Source organism: Aptenodytes patagonicus, chromosome 2 (assembly GCF_965638725.1).
Source record: "Aptenodytes patagonicus chromosome 2, bAptPat1.pri.cur, whole genome shotgun sequence".
NCBI lineage: Eukaryota > Metazoa > Chordata > Aves > Sphenisciformes > Spheniscidae > Aptenodytes > Aptenodytes patagonicus.
In genome coordinates, this window is record NC_134950.1 from 142,656,724 (window position 1) to 142,682,256 (window position 25,533).

The window sequence follows — 25,533 nt, forward strand, 5'->3', positions numbered from 1 at the left end:
GAGCTTTTTGTCTATAGGAAGAAATTTCCCTCGTACCATAAAAAGGGATCTCTTCATTCCATAAAGAGAGATCAGTGCCTCAGAGGAGGCTAGAATTAAGGCAAAGGCAGGCCTGTGTACACAGAGAGTGGCTCCATGTTTCCCCGCTTCTAAATGTTAATGAATCATTTCAAATAAAGCCCTGCTCCTGCAGTTTCTTATGCAAGTGGGGGCTTCCACTCAAGTTAGCAAGACCCTTCAGTAATGAGATCTGCTCACTAGGAATAGGGCCAGAGAAATTTTTGTATATTCTACATCTATGTCTATATGTATTTGCACACACACGCACACACATGTACATATACACGCACAAACATGCACACACAGAGATTTATAAATATATGTGTATATATATATATACATATGCAAAGAGACAAGATTGAAAACCATGTCAGACTTGGAATGTTATCCACTTGTCAGAACCATTTAAACTACTATCTACACAGTACATACTGAAACTCAACTTTAAGATTTTTTATTTTTATGTACAGTTCATTTTTTTTCTCTGGAAATAAAATATCTAAATACAGACAGACTGTAATGTTTTATATGTATAGCTTTCAACAATACTTTAGCTGAATAAATGCTTTGTACATAGTTCTGTCTTTTAATGGAGTTTACAGCTACATTGATAAAATGGATTCCTCATTTCCTTGATTGTTTTTAACCAATAACAAGCAGAGAGACGATTACAAGTTAATATTAATAAGCTGCTCAAATAACACTGGTTAAATTATGTACAATACAAACCATTCATACAAATGAAGACTAGGATATTGAATTTGTTACAATATTTTGTAATAAAGATAAGACAGCCACTTATAACTTACATGTTCTCTGCCTTCTTAGAGATCAGCTGGAGAGTTTTTAAGTAGCTTAGCTGGCCTGAACTCAACCAGGTTTAAAGAATCAGAGCTTAAAGAGTCAGAGAAACAAGAAATCAGAATGTCTGCCCGCATGTAAATTCCAAATGTTTGCCCATCTTTAGTAACAGGCTCGCTCCACGGAAAAAGAGCCACGTAACACCACCTCGAATGTGCCTACTGTATGCTGGAAAAAAGTCACAATGCTTTGCTGTGTTCATATAATAAGGAATGCTGAACTCTAGACACACATTTTTCCCATTTTAACAAGTATTTACTCCTACAGTATTATTTACCAGTACAGCTACTCCAAGCGGTAGAATGCATGAGTGGGGATTATTGATTGGCGTGTACTCAAAGGACTTTCAAAGAGATTTCCATAACAGTCTGTGTTAGAAACCATTCTCTGTCTAGTTAATCCATTTTGCTTGATCATAGGTTATCCTGAAACCTTAGATATCAGACAATGAAAGCTCTCTTAACAGGAATCTCAATAGACGTGAGCTGAAAAGAGTGTGTATCTCTGTGTATGTGTATGGTTTTATTTCAAATCCATAGTGATTTACAACTAGATTGATACATGGAGCTGACTGGGCAAAAATTACATTAGATTGTTTTCCACTAACATATTTGCAGCCATTTGACATCATCATCAGCGGGTAGACACATTCCAGGCAATAGATGTGGCCTTCCTCCTTGAGGTTACAGCCCTGTCATACGACCACTTTTATTCCCCAGGCTTCAGTCTCAGACACGTGTTGGTCCTCACCCTGATGGGAAGTAGGGTGTGTCACTGTGATAGTTGTAATCAGGACACACCTTTTGTACTAGTTTATAATCTGTACTATAAAAGGAAATGTAAATACAGATTACTTTAAAGGGCTTGGAGCAGAGCCATGACACGTGGCTCTGGGTCTGCTCCTGATAACAGGTTTTTGAAGGGTCATAGTTGCAAAGTGTGTTCTTGGTAGCCTTGTCAACCTTTTCATACTCGATTCGACAGTTAAAGGACTTGGAATCTTTGGCATCAATCACCGTCTGTTGTGCCAAGTCAAATTCCACTATTTTTGTAGGGGGCACTAGGCTGACAGATACATTCCCTTGACCAGTGGAGTTATGCCTGAAGTAAACACTAAACGTCCCATTGCCATGGTCAACGATTTTCCCCGTTATTAACAGATTTAGCTTCACAGTCTTGATGTTGGAATGAAAATCGCCCCAGCCAAACATTTTCTTAAATTTCCCAGTCTTGACGATGGGCCGTCTCTTTGCTCTGGGCCGAGGCTCTTGCAGGTCTGTGGAGTTCCTCAGCCAGTCCCAGAGATCTTGCTCAGAATAAGTTTCTGGGGCATCGTATCGCAGGTCCAAATCTGTATCGTTTTCCTTTCCACGAAAAGTCTGTGACAGCAGTCGGCTGATGGACAAGTCTTTGCTACTTTCTGTCCATATGTGCTTTAGTGTGGATTTGGAGCTTCCTGATTTTAGTTCTGTTTTTCCTCCATTTGTTAAATTTGCACAGGTAACCTGAAAAAGAAAGAAGGGAAGAAGAAAGAAAGGATATATTGAGATAAGTAATACAAAACCCATCATTCCCACCTGAGGCCAAAATGATCAGGTTTCAAAATCATAGGGAAATTTTTTTGATAAATTAAATTATATCTCTGTACTCAGTAAAACAAAACAGAAACATCTATTTTCCTCTTCTTTCCAAGTAGTCATTACTTAATTCTCCTTTGCCAGTCTTCTACGCTGGCCTTCAGATTTAATCCCAGCCATTCACTTTATTCTTCAGCCTGAAAGCTACTTCTGCTATGGTGCCTGTAAGTGATGAGTATGTAATGAAGTACTGCAAAAACTAAGGTACACAGTCATGTCATCCTCCAATCTGTATGTGGCTTTCACTGGCCATTTCTCTTCTCAGAGTAAAGTACTCTTGCTTGAATGTTCCCTCTGCAAAGTGACTGTGTCTTCCACCATCCGCCACATTCATTTTTGCTGCCCCTGAAGCCCACTGTCAGGGTGCTATCTTGGTGGTGCCAGACTGACCATGCTGAGAGTCCATGTCATTATAAATCTAATAATAGTAATATAATTTCCCTACTCCTTTTACGAGTACACATTGGTCTGTGTTCTTGACTGGGACCTTCAGTCACAACTACAATATAAATACTAGAATAATGAAAATTTTAATGAGTTTTGCGTCGACACTGTATATACTATGGGCTGTACCTCAATTAATGCAAGAAGAGTCACAGTCTTTTCTTAGCTACTGACTTGCCTTGTCTGTATCTAGTATGACACTAGTATGAATACACTAGTATTTCTCCTTCCTCATTTCACTTCTTTTTTCACACCTTCCTCCCCAAACCAAAAAGTGATCTGTGCAAGACAGAAAACCATTTGTGTGTTTACAAGAAAAATAGGGCCACCAATTTAAAAGTAGTAATAAAAAAATCCTGCAAAATCACATTTTTAAAAGAGACAAAATCTTGCACCAAGTTCCTACAATATCATAAACTTCAGACATAGATTTTCACAGAATTTAGTGTCAGAGCAATTTGTCTTATTTATATTTTTTCTCTTTGCCTTAATTGTGTGGAAAACAGAGAACAGATGCAGCCTCGCAGCTGTCTAACATGCAGCACTGGTAGAGAGCTCTGACAGAGCGTAGCAGGGACGGCTGGAATTGGCAGGGGGCAGCGGGTGGATGGGAAGGGACCAACACCACCCTTAGTCCCATTTCCCCTAAAAATTTGCATCAGACATACTGCCACATTTTGTAACATTTGGACTGCTCTGAAGAGGCCATCAAACTTCTTACTTCCCTTTTCATGGCTACATAGGAGATTCTGAATACGCCTGTTTTATTCCTCTGTGTTCTGGCACTGATTTACATGCTCCTATCATACTTGCAGTTATATCTTTCTCTTCACTTAAAAATGAATTGAGTATATTCCCAACCCAGGAAACCCATTGGAAACCAGCTAGTATTTAAATCATGGCCCCTCCCTACTGGTACAACTGGAGGTATATGTCACGGAGGATATCTATCACAGCATGGCCTTTTCATTTCCTAACAATCATGGAACTGAAGCATGCTTTCATTAACTTCAGTACTTTTTCAAGGTCAGTTGAAGGCACGTACGTAAAATCAGTCTAAATTGTCTCAATACGCTGATCACATAGGAGGTATGCCCCCAGCCTTTTACAGTAAACAAATAGGTAAATAAATCTGTCACATCCCACACTATACCTCCCCAGTGCATTTCAGGTTGGTGGGCCAGTAAGGGTAATAGATAAAATATGGGTTTTGTTTAGGATTGTGCCAAAGATTGTTCCTCCTCTTTTGAATGGAAGGAAGGATTAAAACACAGACTAGCATTTCAATAGGCAGTTTGTAACTGCATCTTAGCATCAACACAGTGAGCCAGGAGAGAAGCTATAATGAAATGCACTGATGGTGCACTGGTTAATGAAGCAGCAATGAAGATGTCACGGGGAGAGAGAAAGAGACTCAGAATATAATTTTGCTGTGGCATATGGGGAAGGAGTACAAAATAAGAAGAGAAATGTGGTTAAAAGGAAAAATGTGCCTGTCTAGCATGAATCTGGCAACCTGCTATGAATCTAAGCAGTTAGCTAGCAGAGCTAGTATACCTGCAATCTGTAGGTAAGATAGAGATTGCTTACCACTATATTTTTCTTTGCTCACAGCTTGTTTTTCCTTTGTTTTCCCTTCTGCATCCAATGATTTACATTTCATAGGATTACACTACAAGTTCCATGTAACAAGATGTAACGGTATAAAAACATTTTAAAGGGAAGGTCTCTTTTTTTCAGATGTACAAAACTGAACACTGAGGAAAGGAAGCAGGTATTTTCTGAAATAGTTGCTGACTGATCCAATACATGTGTTTTTTTGAAAGCCAGTATATTACATGGAAATAGATGATTCAGGTTCCATGCATGCTATACTGCTTCACACCTGATCTAACAAATACAATTGATTGTTACTGTCATCAATTTTGTAATACCTGAAAGACTTCTGGTCATGCAGTTAGCCCCAAGACCTCTGTTTGTGATTTTCAGTGTGGGTAACCGGCTGCATTCATGATTAAAGGCCTGAACCTGCCCTCCCTAGTCAAGTGTCTGTGTAAGCACTAGAAAAAACAGCCCACAAGGGTTAATAAAAAAGCTCTAGAATTCATTGTTCTTCACTAGCATTTTCCAGCCAACTGCTTTTTCATATACTGTTAGTATACTACATGCTATAGAAAGTAGCTATATTTATCCTCAGAGACTTGCACACCCAATAATACAGAGCACTGCTGTGTAATAGAATTTCTGCAAATGCAGCCGTTATTTTCACATGAACTAGTCCACAATTTTCTTCCATCTCTCTTCTTTCCAACCACAAGGCTGCCATAATACAGGAAAGAACATGCAAATCCATGAGATTTTGCACTTAGTAGTGTGAAAACTAGCTTACTGAAACATAGACCTATTTTAGCAGTGCATGAAAAAAGAGCCAATTTAAAATGGCTAATGGAGAGCTAAAACACTGAGCAGCCCAAATTCTATGGTGGCTTTTTTGTCCTCTTCCTTGAGTATATTTGTATGTAATTCAGAAACCTGCATACTCTACCTTATCAATTTGTTCACTGTAACCAGTGTTGTCTTCTTTTCCACAGCCAAGTGCCACTCCTAGATGAAACATTGAAAAGTTTGGCCCACTTGTACTGGGCCTGGCTAGGATAGAGGTAATTTTCTTCAGAGCAGCTCATATGGTGCTGTGGTTTATATTTTTGACCCAAACCCCGGTAACACGCTGCTGTTCTAGCTCTTGCTGAACAGTGTTTGCACAGCATCAAGGCCTTCTCTGTTTCTCTCTCGGCCCCTCAAGTGAATAGATTGGGGGGGTGCACAATAGGTTGTGGGAGGGTACACAACTGAGCAGATGACCTGAACTAACCAAAGAGATATTCCATACCATATAACATTAGCAATTAAAAGGAAAAAAGAAGGTTTTAGGGGGGGTTAGCCATCATTTGCTCAGGAACTGGCTGGGCATCGCTCTACCCATGGGAGGTGGTGAGTATTGCCTTTGCATCACTTGTTTCATTTTGTTTTCCTCCCTCTTCTTCCACTTATCCTTCACTTATTAAACTTTTTTTTATCTTGACCCCCAAATATTCTTGCTATTATTCTTCCTTTCCTCTTCCCCTGTCCCACTGGGGAAGGGGGGGAAGTAAGCAAGCAGCTGCGTGGTGCTTAGCTGCCCACCGGGGTTAACCCACAACACCACTACAGTGCAATATATCAATGTTGTGAAAGGGCTGAGGAGGGGGATTTCCTCCGTGACTGCATAGCTAGAAGTGGTTTTGAATGATTATGATGTCAGCAGTGTCTATAGAACAATAGTAAGGAGCAAAAAGATTTAGAAATGCTTATCCAATGCTACAAATGTCAGTGGAAAAGCACTCAGTAAGCACGGCAGACTGACCTTTTTGTTCCAGTCTTGCACTTTTAATGGAAAGTACGAATTTCCACTACCTAGTAAAGTTTGCTGATATCAAAAAGGTACCAGGAGCTGACTGCCTGGTAACTCTTTTCCAACAGATAGTGACAAATTGTTATTCCATTTCTTCTGCTTCTTTGCTAGGAAGTAGCAAAGACAGTGGTTTCACTAGGCACAATATCCCAAAGCATCGTTTAAAAAGGCACAGAAATTGACCTGTAATTCAGTTTTTACTCCGTTAAAATAGAATACTCCATTCATTCTGTATCCTCCTTTTTGAGGGTGAAGATTTTTTTATGATGATGTTTAACATCATTAAATGTATTTTAATGAATATGTGTAGTTCATTTAGGACTTCCTAAAAGACAGGCAGTTTATTTGTCTCAGAAATTTTGGAGTTTACTTTCAAGACACTGAGCCCTGAATGCTTTGTCAGGTCAAACCTGAACATTTGGAGCAGAGAAAACAAAGTTGAAAAGGGATCTCAGGAAGCCATGAAGGCCTCAAGTGGTGATTTAGGCCCTCTTCTCAGTGTAAAATCAACCATAGGTATATTAATATTAACTTAAATTTAAATCAATTTGAGATTTAAAAGAATAGTCATTCGAAGAGGTACAGAATGCCTCTTGATTTCTCACTCCTTTCCTTTTATTCTAGCTCTATTACAGTTCATTACCTATAATTACAGTATTGGTTTAGAAATTATGTATTTATTCCTCTGAATGTATGACTACTTGAGGGCAAATGAAAATGTAAACAAACAATCTAATACTCAAGGTAGAAAATCTCTCTCCTCAGGTAAATAACTAATCAAAACCAAGATTGTTTTTGCTGGCATAGCACTGTGAGAATTTGGCAGCACTGTGTTTGCATATGTAGTGTATAAAAGAATTCAGAATTTTCTTTCCTCGGTCAGATATCTCAGATACAGCATGGGTAGGAGAGTACTGATGGACATAACCATAAAGTGGACCATTATCAAGGCAGGACAGCACTCAGAAAATTTTAGCTGGATCCAGTTTCCTCATATTAATCCCATGGGGGTGGAGGAAAATCTGGACCTAGTTTACTGTTCTACATTGATCAATTTTTCTTCCTGTACCTGTCTACACATTGTACAAAGTTACTAGTGGCATGGAAATATTTTATTCAGTGAATAACTTCCAGACAAGTCAAAGCCAATATTCTACAGAAATTTGACCATAAACAGAGAAACTGTGCATGAAAGAGGGTGGACATGATTATAACAGGGGGGAGAAAAACACAGTTGAAGGACTTGCATCTGTTACAAACTGACACTTCGGAAAGGGAGGACAAACACGGAAACACGGAAAACCACATACATTAGTATTTCACAGAAACAGACCTCTCTGGTTTTAACTTACAAGCCTTTTTGCCACATGACATGAAAAAATAAGGATGTGGATTGGTTGATCAAAAAATGCAAACTCAGATGAATCTGACAAATGGAACAGTAAATCCTGATCTACTGTGTCAAATGAGAACACAAAAGTGGCTATGCAGGATCAAACCAAAGACTCATTCAGAAAAATGTCCTGTCTCCAATAGCAGCTATAAGAGATGCCTGGAGAAGAGCAAGAACATGGCAAGCATATGATAGTTCCCTAATTTCCTCCCAGCTGTCAAATATTTCTAGTTTCCTCTGCTAGATATTGTTTCTGTATATGTTTTCCATTTCAGTAACTCTCAGTAGACTGCTCTTCTGTGCATTTGTCCACTCTGACTCTTTGTAAACTTTTAACCTCCATAACATCCTTCAGCAATGAGTTCCACAGCTCCATTCCCTCTTACTGTCTGTTTTGAACCTGGCTTCTGCCACCTTCTTTGGAGAACCCTTCATTCTCCAGATGGAAAATTCAGTCTCTATCCAAATTTCCCATGCTCCCCCTTAATTTTCTTTGCTGCTACTCTTTACATATTTTTTCTACAAATATCAGTGAGTGGAAAATTTGATGATTTCTAGCTACGTAAAGAAACCTACTTCTAGCCCACCAGCACATGCCTCAGCTATATCTGTTCATAGTAGTAAACAAATATTGATCACTTTTCCAGCCTTGAGTACTAGCCTCCTGGGTCACACGAATAATCCCTTGTATGGAAGCCATTCTATACCTATACCTTTGATTTTCCTTTTTGTCCTTCTCTGAAGCCTCCTCAGTTCTATTCCCAGTTCTATCTTTAAGATGAGGAGACCAGAATGGTACACGGTATTCAAGATGTGGCAGAACCATGGTCTTGTATGGTGGCAAATGGCCTTCTATTATTTGTTCAGTCTTTTTTCTCTACTAATTCATAATATTTTATTTGGTTTTGATCACTAATGAGCACTGAACTGATGCTTGCATGGAACTGTCATAACCCTAAAATCTCAATCCTATTTATATATGAAGCTGGGATTTATTTTTTTCCCATGTGTTTCACATTACAGTTACTACCACAGAATTTCATTCCTTAATTTACTGCCTGTTTACTAATTCTGACAACATCTTTCTGCCATTCCTCACTGATGGCTCTTATCTTTTCTAGTCTGAAATATTTTGTCATCAACAAACTTTCTCATTTACCTTTCCCAGGTCATTTACAAATATATTGAACAGCAGAGGTCCTTGCACAGAGCCCTGAAGAATTCATATGGTGACCTCCTTCCATTACTGACCATAGAAAAAGAAGCATCTGAAGTTTTCAACAATATTTTGTAAAGTAATCACTTGGGATCATTCACTTAAGCATAACTAGAATTTTTTTGTCACACAAAAACCAGAGGGAAGGTAAAATTTTTTTACTGTCTTTAAGTTAGGAAATTGAACTTAATATACACTGTTACTGAAATTTTTGTGTAGATCTACCTTAGGATTCATAAAAATCAGTTTAATACTATCAACTGTGCTCAGCTCAGCTTTAAATTCTGTATTTTTCTTGTTTTAATCTATGAGCTATCATGTTTGTACCGAATGGCCCTTGTTAGAAAGAAAATGTGGCTACCTGAGCTTTTTTCATCATTCACAAAACAGAGGTTACGCAAGAGCAGAAGCTGATAAAATTCAGCTGATGACAGCTGATATAATTCAGTGAAATTTAACATCATTGAGATTAGAGTGCTTATATCAGTTGATATCTGTTTGAGATCTGACTAAGAATCAAAGACTAATTAGAAAATTTGTACCCACACAAAGATGAGGGCACTAATAAAACACTAGAGACACTGCTTTGTTTAGAGACATTATAATTCTTAACAGTTGTTGATCATAAAATATTAAGATATTACAGTGGGCTGTTCTGCAAAAGAAAAATAACTAGCACAAGTTACAGTTTTACAGTGCTCTTCTACACAATGTAAGTTGCCTGTTATAAATAAGTCTGAAAACTAGCAAGTCTCAAATAATTTTCAGGAAATGCAAAGGTGACAAAGCACCTTCAATGGTTGGTTTCCAATGACAATGCTTAAGAATTACCATGTCAAATTTTGCTTTAGAGTCTCATTTCCTCTCCCTTGCATTCATGTTGGCTGTGCGCTAAACTGTGACACTGCCACAAGTCCTGTGAAATCTAACAGACTGATGAAAGAAAGTGGCAGCCTGCCACCACACGTTAGGAAAGAGTCAGAACATGTTCTGTGCCAGCCCAGTCCATGATCTAGGGTGGGAATCACCTCACTGATCACCTCATTCACCTGGAATTCAGGTCTCAGTTCTAAACTATCCATCTAGGCTTATTCCATAATCAATAGAGAGAGAGAAACAGAATGAACTACCTCCTCTGTCTCCATGAGGTATTGATGAACCTTCAAGGACTGAATAAATGCTCTTCATCTAGATGCCTAAGGGTAAGCAAGAAAAGTCTGACCTATGGTGCATGGTTTGCTCTGGAGATAACACCATGGAGAGAACACAAAGGCTGCAGGCTGGAAGCAGGACAATGATTGCTCCAGCTAAATACTTTCTGAAATGCTCTAGTCATGTTCAAGTCCACTGCTCCCTATATATCTGTAAGCACGCTCAAGCTAGTGCTGTGTTACTCATACGGCAAGGTGTGCAGACTTGCTAGTATTGCTCCTCCTTTTAGATATACGAAATTTCCCATCTGGAAGTTTCCTTTCAGAAACAGTATAGCTTTGTACTATTCTGTTATCTTTTGGATGTGATTTAATCACACACATAATTTTCACAGGTATTTAGAATCTGAAAAACTAGTCTTCTTGAGCCTGTTTTGTTCACTAGTGACTACAAATACGTTTAATAAGCAGGCTTTTAAAAAGTGTTTAGTCATCTAAAGATAGATAGGCACTTGAAATCAATCAGGCTTAGACTGTAATTATGGAGACATTTTTTCTGGTAGCAGTGCCCTAACTGATATTTTTCTCTTTCTCCTTTTTTTCTCGCCTTCACTCTGCCAGTGCTGCCCTCTCAGCTGTGGCAGTACAGCTCTTTGTAAGAACCCATGACTTCCTTTTTCCTTTCACAAACTTCCAGAGTGGAAATCAGACTCAGAATTAAACATCCAGGCTCCTCTAAGTGCCTGGAAAAGAATGGGAACTTTGAACCAGGCAACAAAACCACAGATCCATGGCAGGAAGTGATGAAAAGCCAGCCCTAAGAAATGTTCCACCCTTTTTCTGGAAAGCCGGGGTGAAGACAGGCACTGCTGTCACTCTTGTCTTTCAAAGAAGGAATCTCATTGGTTTTCCTTCAAAGATGTAGCTCCTAGAGAAAAAGGAAGTGATTGCCATCGTCTATGTAATTTCAGAGCCTGAGAACATTAGCAAGTCAAACCAAAAGTCCATCTAGTCCTGTACCATGTATCCAACAATGGCTAAAAGTTGGTTTTTGTCAAAGAATCCAAAATCAGGGAAAGAATATACTACTTCTATCAGAAAATCTTTCCCGTCTTCAAGCCTTTGCAGATCAAGGACTTCTTAAACTGGATTTGTGGCTATGAATTTAATAACTTTCAACAAATATCACTTACAAGAACTTGCCTGTTTCTCTCTGAAACTTCCAGCATCTTAAACACCCTGTGACCAGTAGTTCCACCTCTTCACTTCAGACTATCTGAGGAACCTTCTCCTCCTATTTGTTTTGAACAAGTCACCTCCTAGCTTCATTTGATGCCACCTAAATTCTCGTCCAGCAGGCCACAACAAAATCTAGCAAGGCAACAGCATTTTTCCTGTGGGGTTTGGGCAGAAGCTTGGTGCCTGGATGTTCAGGCCAGGCAAAGCTGTAAAAGTTTATGGCTGGCACTAGAGGAGCTTCCAGGTCAAAAAAAGGAGGTGTTGTTTGAGTTATAGGTACTTCCAGAACTAGGCAGCTCCAAAGGTGGTAGTCAAGGGGCAGCATAAAACTGTGGGTTTGGAATACATAGGAAATGTACGGAGTCTATTGGCAAAATTTATGGGCCAAATCCTGACCCACCACTAAAGTGAATTGTAAAAATCCTAGAGGAGCAGAAGGAAGAACATAGTGTGGTATTATGTAGCTTGTTTTCATTTTCTTGCCTAGTTAAGGCAGAACGGAAGGTGTTTGGTTTGTAAAACATAATTTCTCTTTCAATTTAGAAACCATTATGCTATCCTATATAATAGTCTGTGAACTGAAGGACCAAATGAGTTAAAATACTCTGAAAATCTTCACATTACAATTTTACAGCTTTCTGCTTTTTGCCTTAGAAGTGCAGGAATTCAGCCCACATATTTCTAATGGTGGAGATGCAAGTGAATTTATAAAGATTTGTAAAAGGATTGAAATATAACTGTATGAAATATCCTATTAACTCTTGCCCTACGTTTTACATTTTTAGAAAGAATTTAAACTAAACTCTTGAAGCCTGCTGCCTATGTTGTCATTAAAGATTTTTTACTTCAGTGGATTATGACTTTTGAAAATTCACCCCATCTCCGTTCAGCAGGGGATTAAACTTCCATGGAATAAATTAAAGTGGGTTAAAAATGTCTAACAGAGTTTTAAGACCCCTGTATTATGCCAGTATCACAGACCGCTGCTAACTTTGAAATGAAAGTCTGGCTAGGTAAATAAATTTTGTCAAGGATCTATTGTTCTCGTTCCACATTCCTATAAGCCTTCTTTTATTAATATTGGCTTGCCATTTTCTGCATACATGTAGAAAGTAATATTAAATAAAATTAGATTTTATATGAAAGGCCACAGAGCAACATTTTAATCAAAATTTGCACTGTAGTTTGCTTTATATATAACACACTGAAGAAAATGTCCATTTTCACATGGGTAGACATATCTTCTGAAGAAGGTGAAAAAGACTATAATGTGTGATATCCCGGTACTATGTAATAGACAAAGCCACTGTGCACTATTAACATGCTCTGTTAGTATTATTTTCTACATACAGTTTCCAATCATCCACTGTTAATGTAAAAGTTTAATAAAATTAAATACTCCCACATTTTACCCAAATATTTTGTTGCTCATGTGTCTGATACCATATTTTTCCAAAGAAAAGCATTAGAATGTTGATATAGCTGAGTCACTTTCCACGCGGATATTCATGGGTGCATTCTAGAAACCTGAATTTGAACAAAGATGTCTTTTGAGGAGATTTAACTTCCACTGATGTTGGCAGAGCGTACATTTCCACACAAATAAATTGTATATCTGTATGAGATGCTTGTGAAATACAAAAAAGGGCTTGCACAAATATAAGAAATTCTATTGCAAAAGTATAGATTCCCTTCATTAAAATTGCCTGTCCTTCATTATGAGTTATTAATTTATTACGAACAGCTGAATACTTCAGGAAAGGCATTTTAAAAGCACAGAGGAAGCTGTTCTGAGGTTCAATCTGAGTTTTGCATATCCCTGCTAACTTTTATGCCTTCATGTTCACCTTACGCCCTTGCCAGATATGTGTACTGACTTCTCAGAAGTCTTCTGTTTTCTTCTCTTTGAATTTCAACCAGAAGCAGCAATATATTCCCTTTATAACTGTGTTTGTTTAATAGGCATTGATCATTCATTCATTTGGTCAATGGATATCAAAATCTATTAAGATCCGTCCCTGAGGAAAGAGGTGTGTTTCTTTAATGTTGTTCTGGTAAGGAAGGGGAAGATTAAACAGCTATTCTATTGCAAGGCTACTCAATTTTTATTGAGATTTTCTTGGTGGTTTTGTCAAGGTCTGCTAATTCTTACAGGGGTAATTTTTTAAATAAAAAATAAATTGCAGACCCCGCTCAGCAGCAAGCAGCACATGGGCACCAGCTCTGCTGGGCAAGCCAAGTGTTGCACATTGTTTTCCTGGCTATGATGTGCGCAAACATGTTGCAATGCTCCCAAAGTGCAGAGCTGTCAAAGAAACATGGATTGTCCTGTTGGAGACTAGGAGATACCACGTATTACATATTTACAAGATCCAGGCAAAATTTATTTTTGATCCAAATTTGAACGGGACTTTACCATCAGTGTACATTTGCTCAGTCAGGATGCAGGGAGACCAAGTAGCCCCAGAAAAAGTACTACCCCCATTTGCTTACATAGCTGGTCTTTCTGTGACTATGGACACAGGTATCACCAGAGACCTATTATGGCATTAAGAGGAATACAGTTACAAAGTACTAGAAGGGGATACCGCACACCAATTTCTCTAACTCTTGTAAACTAGTAATATTCAGTCAGTACGGTACTTCTTTGCAGTGATTATCCCTGAACTTGCACAGACCAATTTTTAGGTCTATGGAACCTTTCTGAGTTCATCCAAACAGACATTGTGAGGGAACCTAGCACGGCCAAACAAAACAGAATAGAATATCCAATAGAAAATCAACATTGTCTGTGCCTGATAGTAGTCTTGTATTTTCTTCCTGCAATAGTATCACACCTAATTAAAAGTGAAAATTAATAGCCAGCAGGATTAATCAAATTCCATATGCAAATATCTGGCTCATGAGAGCCGTGGTCCAATTGCTAGTACTATCGCTAAGGTCATTAATTTAAATTGAGATGAGTTAAGAGTCCTTTGGGCATTGACACATAAGTTGAAGGAGGTTATTTATTGCTAAGTTTTTCACACTGAAATAGAAAACTTAGGAAGCAAATACGTGAACATTGCTTCAGCACACCGATTTCTAGGATAATGAGCAGTGCTGTGAGCTTGTCTGTGGAGGACCATGAGTCCTCTCCTGTAACATACGGTAGTTCTGATACATTGCTTTAAATTCATATCAAGACGTACTGAAGCAAGTTGAATACAAGATAGTTCAAGGTCTAGCAAGCTGACATCTTTGGGATTATTTTATGCCTGCTGACTTCTCCTGAGCACCTTCAAATTACAGAAAGACTTTCCTTTTTTTAACCAAAATTTGAGTACCAGTTTCATAAACCCTTCAGAGACTCTTCCAGTCCTCAGAAAAGGTCCAAACATTTCCAATTAGCAAGAAATATTAACTCAACTTATAAACAGAAATACTGGAGCCCTAGGCCACCGGTTATGCTACTGCAAATACAGTGCATTCTCAGTTTACCATCTCTTCAGCTCACTTCAGAACTAGCTCCAGCATCTTGATCTATAACTGCATTTCTACGCAGGGTGACTAGAAGAAACGTAGTCTTTAAAGGCAAATTATAATGGAGTGCCCTACACCTATGAATTTTCTCCAAATGCTGATGGCTGAAGTATTTTAAGTTGCACAGTAACAGAATGACTGCAGAGTAATAAAGTAGTGATGGCATTATATTACTTTTCCTACATAAAGAATAAAAACATAAAATTTATTATTCTGACCTTGTATCACAAGGACTTCTCAGGTATGTAAAAAAATTGAACTGGCCTGTCAGAATGGACTTAGACTAAAGGGAAACCTGCAAAGCGTGGTTTCCAGAAGTTTTTTGAAATTAAAAAAAAACACTGGAGTCCAAAAAATTAGACTGGAATCCTTACAAGTTTGGGGTTTAGTATTTACTCAACAGCTTGTTTTCATACTCTTAAAGTATAACAAATTCAGACTTGAGGGAGAATCAGGCATTATCGGTCCCAAATCTGCATAAGTCAGGAAATGCAGTCGTACTGAAAATGGACAACAGGAACTTTTCATACCAAGTTCCAGAAAGCCTTCATCTTTTTTGACTGATACTTGGAGTACATTCTGCTTTGACCTCAGAGTGTTCCAAGCATCACCACCTTGACCGCACTGAATTATTTGGGCCAATTCTATCTGCAGTTCTATTCGTACAGCCTCCTGCATGAACAGGATTTCAATGGAGTGATTCAGACAGGAGTTAAGTTCTTTGCCTTTCAGACAATAAACATTTCTTCAAAGACAGGTCAAGATCACCATATATTAATATATTCCTATGTCTGCCCAAAAAAGCAAATAACTTTTTTCCATTGTCTCATCCTCTACATCTGTGTGGCTGAGCAGCAGCACAAAACAATTTAACCTTAGCAAGCAAATTTCATTTGTTACCTGCCAAATGCTGATACAAAAGATAACTATGAAAAAGCAATAAAATCCTCATTCTAAGGCAATAGGTAACATGCCTTTGCTATAATATACTTGCTAAATAACATTCAATGAACTCATAAAAGCATTTAATTTAAATAAAAATGCTTAGCAGTTCCATTTTTCAGGGAGTAAATGACACTTTTGCTTGTTTTTCTTTGAAATGCATTTGCAGAATAGACATCCTTTCAAAACCAACAGTTAGTGTTATATTTTATTACTATTACTGCAGTGCTCACAGACCACCCTGTGGTCAGGATTAGGGTGTACTGGAAACTAAACATATACAGTCACTGCCTTAGAGAGCTTTCTCATTGAAACAGGTTTGGCAAAGGCAAACCTAAAAGAAGAAATATTGGTGATGTCCTAACTCAACTGCGGAGATAAGAGTTAGTACAAATCTCTGGACTTTTCTTTCCAATGTCATATCCAGGATGTCCCAAAAAAGGTTGAATAACTGGTTGAGATACAAAATGTCACTAGCTCTTTTAAAAAGGATGCAGGCTCAAGGAAACAAAGTCAGCTCAGAAGTGAGTTGTATTATTGAACTCACTAAGTCCATGTCATCAAGAAGCCTGAAAACCCCTTGCAGAGCATTAAGAGGTCCCAGTTTTCTGCAAGAGCAGGGACAGCTGCCCTCAGTAGTGAGGAATGTTTGACTTGTTCCTCTGGTAAAAAACATAGGGAAAGTAATCATACAAATATCATCTGTCTTCCAAAATGTGAATCCCTCAATTCCCCCTTTATCCTTCAGTTGTCAGTCAACAGCAGCTCTGGGTAGTCCATCAGCTACCTAGTGAATAACAAGAATATTTTCCATTGTTTTAAATGTACTTAAGAAAATTCTAATGGTATAATTTTCATAAACTTACTGGAAACCAGCAACATGTTATTCACCTTATTCAAGCTATTAGCTTTTTAGAGTGTTTTCTTTCTTAGTTTGCTTTATAGATAACTAAGACAAGGGACTGTAGGGCGGCAAGAAAAGTCCAGTTGGTACTTGTTACAAGATCCTTTAAGCATTTTATCCACCCACCGAAAATTTTTTATGCATTCATTTTATGGATTTTGTTGCTAAAATATGGAAACATTTTTGTCTAGTGGAATTCAGTAATACCCTGGATGAATTACTAGAATAGATTTTCTGGTAATTTCAGAACAGTTTTTCCATGGAGAACAGCATACACACAGATTTGGTCTAAAAGACATCATGTTTACAAGAAAGACATTCTATCACTCACCAGTTGCAGGATAGTATGAGAACATCAAGCTTTGGAATTTACAGTTTTGCTATATCATGGTAGTAACCCTAACAAAATGCCTGAAGCCTAAGCCCCAACACGAAACCCTAACTCTTCATTCTCAGCCCCTAACATTCAACCTTTCACCTAACCCTAACTCTAACCTGTTTGGTGCCCAAGAATTAGAAGCAGGGCAGGGGTCATGTGTATAATGCACATAATTTAGCTATGATATACTTTCTCTAAAACTGCTCGTGCATTTTCAAGTATGATCATGTACTTTGAGAAATGCAGAATCAGATCCTTTACCAGCTTCATTGACTACCACTTAACTAATTTTTCAGCAGATCCATGTCAGATTAATCCAGCTGAGGATCGACCACATATATTTAAAATTATCAAAAAACTGTCATTTTTAAATTGCAGGTTCTTCTGCATTCAGAACACTTAAAATAATCTTCAGCTATATTTGTGGTCCAAAATAGGATTTAATATCACTCAGGATGAAAGATTTCCACATACATCAACAGAACACAAAAAGCTCAGGCAGAGAGACTGCAAATTTCCAGCTTGTCCTTCAGTCCGAAAATGGCAGTACTTTTTGTTATGGGAAATGGCAGTAAGGGCTGCATGGCAGTCTCTGTGCCCATTCAGTTACTGCCCATTCTAATCAGATTGCCAGCAAGGGATCATTAGGAGTTTGGTGTTTATGATGTAAAATATCTACTAGGAATTGGATTTTGATCATCACTTCATTTTACATCTGTTTCCCACTAACCAATGGAACAAAAGAGTGTTAATCACTCTTGACCTTTCCTGGATTTGAACTAGCAACTTAATTGCTAATCCCTACTGAGGGACTCTGAAGTACACTATAGAGCCCCTGAGGCATGCAGCTTGACCCCCTCTGTTCAACACTGGTTTTAACCAACAACATCATCAAGAATATGCTCAGACTCGACAATGTTAATTACAGCTTTGGCCATAGTTTCCAGACAAAGTATAGATGAAACTGTCTAACTAGAAACATTAAAAATATCTGCCGAGCTCTAGGTGATTCTACGTGAATCAAAAAGTATCTCCAGCCAAGAAGATCTTGCAGCCAAGATCTTGCAGACTCACGCTACTGCACTGTCAGTTTGTTCCTAAGAAATGCCCAACTCCTGGCAATTAGAATTCTTAAGGGACTGGGTGAAAATCTGTTAGTTTTGGCTTGTTTCAAAATCTTCCCCCAGATGCTAATATAATTCCAAACCAGCTGAGATTCAGTTTGTGTTGCATTTCATTGTAAAAAGGATCATACAGCAAAGAGATGAACAAAAGGTTTTCTCCTCCTCAAATTTCAAGCTACAGCATGAAAAGCATTTTCTTTGAGGTTTTTTTCTGAATATGATTAGCGTATTCTAAGTTCCTTATCTCCAGATCTAATCTTTTCCCTTGGTTATTTTCAAATTTACATTCAATTATAGTTCAGACTAACATTTACTAACTGAGAGAGAAGAAACATGGAGGCAATATGGTCTACCATACACTCAAGTCTTATTGCAAAGCTTAAAACTAGAAGAACATAGGATTCTACCTGCACGTTGTCTGCCAGATTAAAATATCATTAAACTGATATTAATTTCCCTGTAAATACCAGTGCCTAGTACTGTTGCAGTTTGTCACATAGGTTCATGCTTCTTACATGTGTATGTCAATATATATTGCTTTTTTACAAGATCTAAGATCATATTTGTAACCAAGCTTAGAACCACATTTCTGCTTTAAACCTGCCTGTTGAAGACTTCTCTGTATGGGTTACGTTTACTTTTTTGTAATATTCAGAGCACATCATCATTGCAAACTGGAATGCAGAGCCTACTGCCCTGAGATTGCACTGATTAATATCTCGGACAGAAACACTAGCAAGGTCCCTCAAAGCAGACAAACTGTGTGGACATGGTGCTGTGCAGAAGCTAATTAGACCCACCTATTAGCAGAGCTTATTAACTTGGGCATTGTGCTGAGCTGATGCAGCTCTGTGCTTTCTGGTTCAGGAGATAGCTTGTGCAGTTCTAGCTCAGAGGTCTGTCCTGTATTTGTTGCGCGGTATTGGCAGAGCCCTAATTTTCTTCATTTTTATCCATTGAAAAATATAAATCTTCCAAGGTAAATACAAATCACAGTAGTTGTATGTGTTCACTGGAATGAGTCATTTCCTGTAACAACTGAGTTCAGGCTTCATGAATCCAGTTGCACGATGACTTTGGCAGGCACTAGGTAGTTCACACAGAGGGACACATTGAAAGATACCTCCAGTTTGATGGGCTACCGGCGGCTCAGGTTGCACCTCAAGGGACAAAAAGAGAGCACTGGTTTTCTAGTATGCAAATGAAAACAATTTATAGTACAAGTTGACTGCACTTTAGTGGAGTTACTCCAGAACTACACTAGCATGACAGAAGTTCTAATCTACTCCACGCGGTTACTGAATAGCCCAGTCAATATTAACTTACTGAAATGAGTAATTAATGTTTGTCAGGACTGAGAACATTTTCCCTTTCCTGCTGTCTTGGTCATATTGGGGCAGGCCTACATAGGTAACAAAAATTATTTTTAAATTAATACTTTGGGCAATTTAAGCCAAAAAAGGAAAAAACTCTCTTGCAAGTCTTGCTCTAAGATCTCAGCAAGAGACACATGCGAGTCCCCACAGGAAGCAGACTGAGAAAGTGTGTTTTGTGTTGCGTTGGAAGTATTTCCTTGACTAGGAATTTTCAAACTTTCATATAACAAATCACACACCAATCTCTCTTAAGCATTTCAAAAAACCAGCAAAACACAGCAAGAGCCATGAAAAGACTCAGGACTTTTGAACCATTCCCAGCCCTCCTCCTGTTGCTGCAGCTCCTCCAGGAAGGCAGCCTGCCAGCTTCCACAAACAAATCCCCTGCACAAGGGGACTGAGGTATTGGATGGACTCAGTCAACAGGAACTTGTGACCAGTATGCCCAGCCACCTGTTCTAGGGGGGATCGAGGCATGGAGAGGGGTTGAATTCAATTTCCTTAGCAATTCTCTTTACACGGCTTCCCGGCATTTATCAAATCTCTGCCACCTGCAGAAACTCTCTTTGTGTCTAGCAGAGAGAGGGAACAATGGAGCAGAATGCGTGTTTCCCCATCCCCATACCAGATTGACACTGGAAACCCCTAAGTAACTGCTACAAATCTTACAATGGAAATATACAGCTTTCCCGGGAAGAAGATGAAGAAACTTCTGGCAGATTAAAAAAAAAAAAAAAAATTCCTCCTTCATTTCTGTGAAAATTAATTAAAACTTCAGGGAACTGAAATAGTGAAACAGCTACAGTTACTCCAGGGGGAAGTTTCTATCCATTGTTCTCTCATATTATTTGCCACACTAAGGCTCAGACGTTTGCAGGAACTTAAAACCGTTCACCAGCAAACCCTCTTCTTCTTAGTTATTAATATAGTCAAAAGACAATGATCTCAGTAGCTTATCAACAGCAAATTATGCCACAGGCAAAGACATATGAAAACCACTTTTTTCCTTTACAACATAGAAAACAACAAATTTCTTTCCGTACTTGGGGGAAATATTTAAATGATTCATTGCTAATATTGACCATTTATAAAATGTAACATGAAAAAAATTTATTGACATGAATTTTGTTATACTGTGGGAACACAATATAAAAATAATATCCTGTTCAAATACAACACTTCTCCTTAAAGATGTCGAAGAACTTTACAATAGAATCAAGTCTGTCTACTACATAAGAATTATTATAATCATTAAAAATTATAAATGGCAAAACCAAAGCAGTGAAAGTTACTCAACTTCCTCAAGGGAACCCAAAATTGGTCTGAATGCCACTCTGACTGCAAAATTGTAGCATCACCAAAAATCAATCCAAGAAGAATCAAGGACAGTTATGTTGCATTTTTGGTGCGGGTATTACTGCAAATGTGGTCCTAGCAGAAAAGAACAGGCAACAGAATCTGTTTAAGTGGAATCAATTTTAAGCTAATAAATATCTGCTTTGATCAGAAATTCAGGAAATAATTGCAAGGTTAAAAATAGAAAGTACAAATAACTAATAGCATATTTTGAAAGGATATGTGTACATTGAAATCCAAATGATGCAATTTTTTTTTTTCTCCAATAAACTACCTGAATTGGGCATAATGAAAAATGAGACAAGACAGACAAGAACACAAAGCTTCCCAGTGCTGGTCCATCATTGGCAAAGTTGCAGAGAAATGAAGGTTTATAGCTGGTGTGGACCCGTGTGACACTTTCTGGAGAAGCAAGCTTTTTATTCAGAAAAGGAACAGATGTTTTGGCAGATAGCATAGAAAGAATCCTGTCAGACACTATAAACTAGGCTTGAAGGGAAGAAAAAAAAGAGTGTGGAAAAAATGTGAAGTATAAAACAAAAGAACCAAAATGACATGGATAAAATAGAAACACAGAAAAAAGACAAGGGCTTTGTTAAAACTGAAAAGAGAAAGTAAATATGCTAAACTCCTTGTAACTTTGGAAGAAGTTTTAAGGGAAAAAAATGAAACTTATCTCTCTTCCACTGACACAGCTCATTGCAGCATGAGGCTGGGAGATTAATTTTATAACTGCAGACAGAAATCAAATAAAAGGAAGAGTCAATGCCCTTTTTAAGCATCAGTAGAGAAAGATCACAAGTACACAGCCAATATTAAAATGCAGCCAAGGTTTATGGCCAACATTTAAGTAGATTTGTACTGAAAGAACAAAAAATAACCAACTGTGTAAATGGAGATGGGCATACTACCACCACCTGCCCCTGCACCTAAAACTTTTCCTCTTTCATTTGTTTGCAATAAAGAAGCTCCTTCTGAACCAAACTCATGTGTTTAAGAGGATTTTAAACTCAAATTCACCAAGCCAATTTCTGTGAATATCCTCAGTCTTGATAAAGAACAGCTTTGTCAAGAAATTCTCAGCCTGCTCCATTCTGAAGTCTACTGCTGCTGGAAAACAACATTTAAAAATATCCTCTTTAACCTCCAAGAATAGCCTTTTCTGAAAAATGTGAAGGAAGCTGATATCAGGGTAGCAAAGCCAGTCAGCCAGGGCTCAGTCCTGCCACCTGCTAAGAGCAAAGTACCAGCTGAAGGTACTATGGCACGTCTTGGTACAAATATCTAAGTTGCAATGAAATGTGGCCATATGCGAGGCACACTCCCAGCTGTGTATCTACGGTGATCACACTGATACTTAAACATGTAGTCATAAAGGATTCAGATACTGTATGTCAGCTGCTCCGTAGTAAGAGCCCACATGCCTGTTCTTAGCATGTAGTAAATTCAAGGTAGGTCAAGGTCACTTGTGCATAAACAAAACCAAAAAGTTATCACAAGGAAAAAGCAAGAGCATAGATTTTTATTACAGAATATCCAAGATCACACCTTAACTTCCACTGCAATAAGCTTCCTACATCCTAAAATAACACCAGCTGGCCAGCAGGGATGGAGCTTAAGGTACAGTTCCCAAAGATATCTTAAAATCAAAGACTAAATTTAGTGTTTAAATGTTGTTCTGAATAGCTATTTCTATGAGGAGAGACTCATACAGTAACACTGACTAGAGAAAGAATTAGAAATGTAATATCACAATGAAAGTGCACAGCAAGAAATAGAATATGTCTGTAAAAACAAGAAAACATGAGAAAATTTACAGTCAGAGGAATGTACAAGGAAGAACAGCAAGGAAAGGAATACAAAGTCCCAGTAAAGCTGACAGGAAAAAATAAGAAGGTTCACCTGGATAGAAAATTGACCATACATGCACCTTTTCTCATTCCATATGTATTTCCATCAGTGGCTTCCATTTAGAATGTTCTCAGTCTTGAGTAAAAAACAGATTTTCCTGTCTGATGGACATGAAAGCTCAAATTCACATCTGCAAATTAAGTATGTTCTTTCTGCTTCATACATCAACTATTATGTGCAACGTTATTGCTGGAATTGTATCTTAGCTTACAATTTGATGATTATGGTACGTCAGGGAGAAGAGAATGCACCTTGCTCTGCCACAGCTACATTTTTATTGACTCCACAGTACTGAATGGGGAAATTTCTTTTTGTCAGCAAACTAAGCAGGTCTGACTTGGAAGATTTAAAGGGTGCAGATCTGGCATCAGTGATCAGTTGATGTTTGCAATGACAAAGGGATGGCAAAAAGCATCTGCTTAGTCTAGGAAGCTACTGCAACTATTTAGTAGCAGAAGCAGAAATGTTTATGCTAGAAACATTAAGGGATGGCAAGGTAGCAGACTTTTACCAGCTTTTCCTCTGGGAAGAATGTGCTTCTTCATGAATGGGGAGACTTTGCATTCTCACCACCAACGCACCACAGCATTTCCAGCCTGTTATTCGCCACTAAGAAACAATATGAAGTAATCTCTCCAATGGTTCCCACTGACACTGTAGCTTTCAGGTTTTGTGGTATATGAGCAATCCTCCCTGGGAAAGTCTATAGCCTCCCAGTTTAGTCCTTCAAATTCCAGAACCATGAAACAGAAAATGAAGCAAGATCTTTCAGCTTGCTCTCTCACAAATTCTCTGAGGCATCTAGCAAGGTCTTTCCTCCTCCTCCCCCAGACTCCTCAAAGTCGTCTTTGACTCTGAAAACTGGGTTTGTGTCTTCTGAGAAACTAATTTTTCACTGGTGAAGTCTGATTAAAAGTAAATCTCCCTTGCTCTGTAAAGAAGAAACAATTGAAATCATTTCTTACTGAATGGAAAAGCCACAAGTCCAAAATGCCAGAGGACTGATGAAAAAGACAACGAATTCTTTCCATTAACTTTGATAGACTTTGGTCTTAAGTCATTAATCAGCACTGTTAAGAACTGTGGGTCTTGTAGAGAGGTTTTGTACTAGAAAAACAGAGACAAAAAATACAATTTTGACATTTCCATTAGACAAGAAAAACTCAGGGGATGTACTCACAGCCATACCACAGTTGCTAGATTATAATAACCAGTTTTATATTTAAATAGAGCAGGTCGATGACAAATTAAGTATGGAACTAATGGCATTTTGTTGTCACCAAGTTTTTTGACTGACTGTTGTCCTGAATGGTGGCAAACACATATTTCTATTTTCATTTTAGAAAAAAATGCTGTGACTACAATAAACACAGATCCATATGCTTTCCTTTGCAGAATTATTAGTCCATGTACTTTTATATGGACATTCTCTATGCATCAAGATATCAATAGAAGATGTAAAATTACAAAGACAATGGAGATTTTTGCATCACAGATTTTATGATTTTTTATAGCATGCTAAAATAATTTATATTCAATAACTGTATGTATCCTTGATGTTGCTTGCTTTGTTTGCTGCTATTACACATTACATAGAAAAATTAGTTATATGCCTACCATTCTTTCATCTAGATCATCCTCCCGATTAATGTTGATTTGCATGTGACTATGGGGGATTAGTCATTTTTATATTTTTTTCTTGTTCTTCCTACTATTCTCTTACATTTTTCTACCTGGTATGTACAAGCCAGTTCACTGAACCATCTTCCTGAGCTATCCCAGACAAGTGTGAATATATTTGCTATTATGATGCCAAATTCTTCACAGCTGCAAATCATTACTTCTTAACATTTTACTCACCTATGCTTCTCCTTCTTTGTGTTGCTCTAGTAAATGAAAATTATCATTATGCTGATCCTCACAAAATGGCTGAAGTCGTTTGCCTTCATGTGTGTTTGCCATTTCCTGCTAAGTCCAGGACTCTTTCATCTCCTGAAGCTAATCATCTTCCCTTATCCAAATAAGCTGAACTTTTCAGTGGTTGCTGCAGTTGACACTGACCAATATTTAACCCAAACCGGCACCAACTGTACTGTGGGTCTGATGGGTGCAGAGCCTTCTTGGTGCCACTGAACCCTCAGAACATATTGCAAGGAATCACCAGCTCTGAAAAGGAAGTCCCAGGGGCATATACATGCAAAGAAATGTTGGCTGGCTAGAAAAGCTTTTAAATGTCTAGTCTGTCTTTTAGACTGTGCTATAGATAAAGCTTCTTAAAATCATCAGCACTTAATATCCCTGTCTCCCTCTCCCCAGTTAACTTTTAATCTAATTGAGGTAGACCACTACTTAAAATAATATAATGTCTTCTTTTCCTGAGTGAGTTCTGACTGTAACCAAATAATACTTTTCTGACAGTGAATGTTTAGCTGTCACTATCCCCAAGAGCAGATGCGATGCTTAAATATCAGTATTTTCCTGTCTCCCAGTTTCTAGTCACCACTTTTAAGTCCACCAACATCCTCCCTCTATTATAATATGATTTTGCCCATACCGGCTCAGGTTCT

The 25,533-nt window shown here is 38.1% G+C and overlaps 1 protein-coding gene across 3 annotated transcripts in view; it reads right to left on the minus strand.

The window, feature by feature from the left end:
* Nucleotides 1-498: 498 nt before the first annotated feature.
* The window catches only part of NXPH1 (neurexophilin 1), a 151,203-nt gene continuing 126,168 nt past the window's right edge, over nucleotides 499-25,533 (minus strand). For all 3 annotated transcript variants that reach the window (XM_076331430.1, XM_076331431.1, XM_076331429.1), the window contains one exon: nucleotides 499-2,426. In XM_076331430.1, coding sequence (XP_076187545.1) covers nucleotides 1,668-2,426 — 759 coding nt within the window. In that variant the 3' untranslated portion in view covers nucleotides 499-1,667. The remainder of the gene's footprint in view (nucleotides 2,427-25,533) is intronic.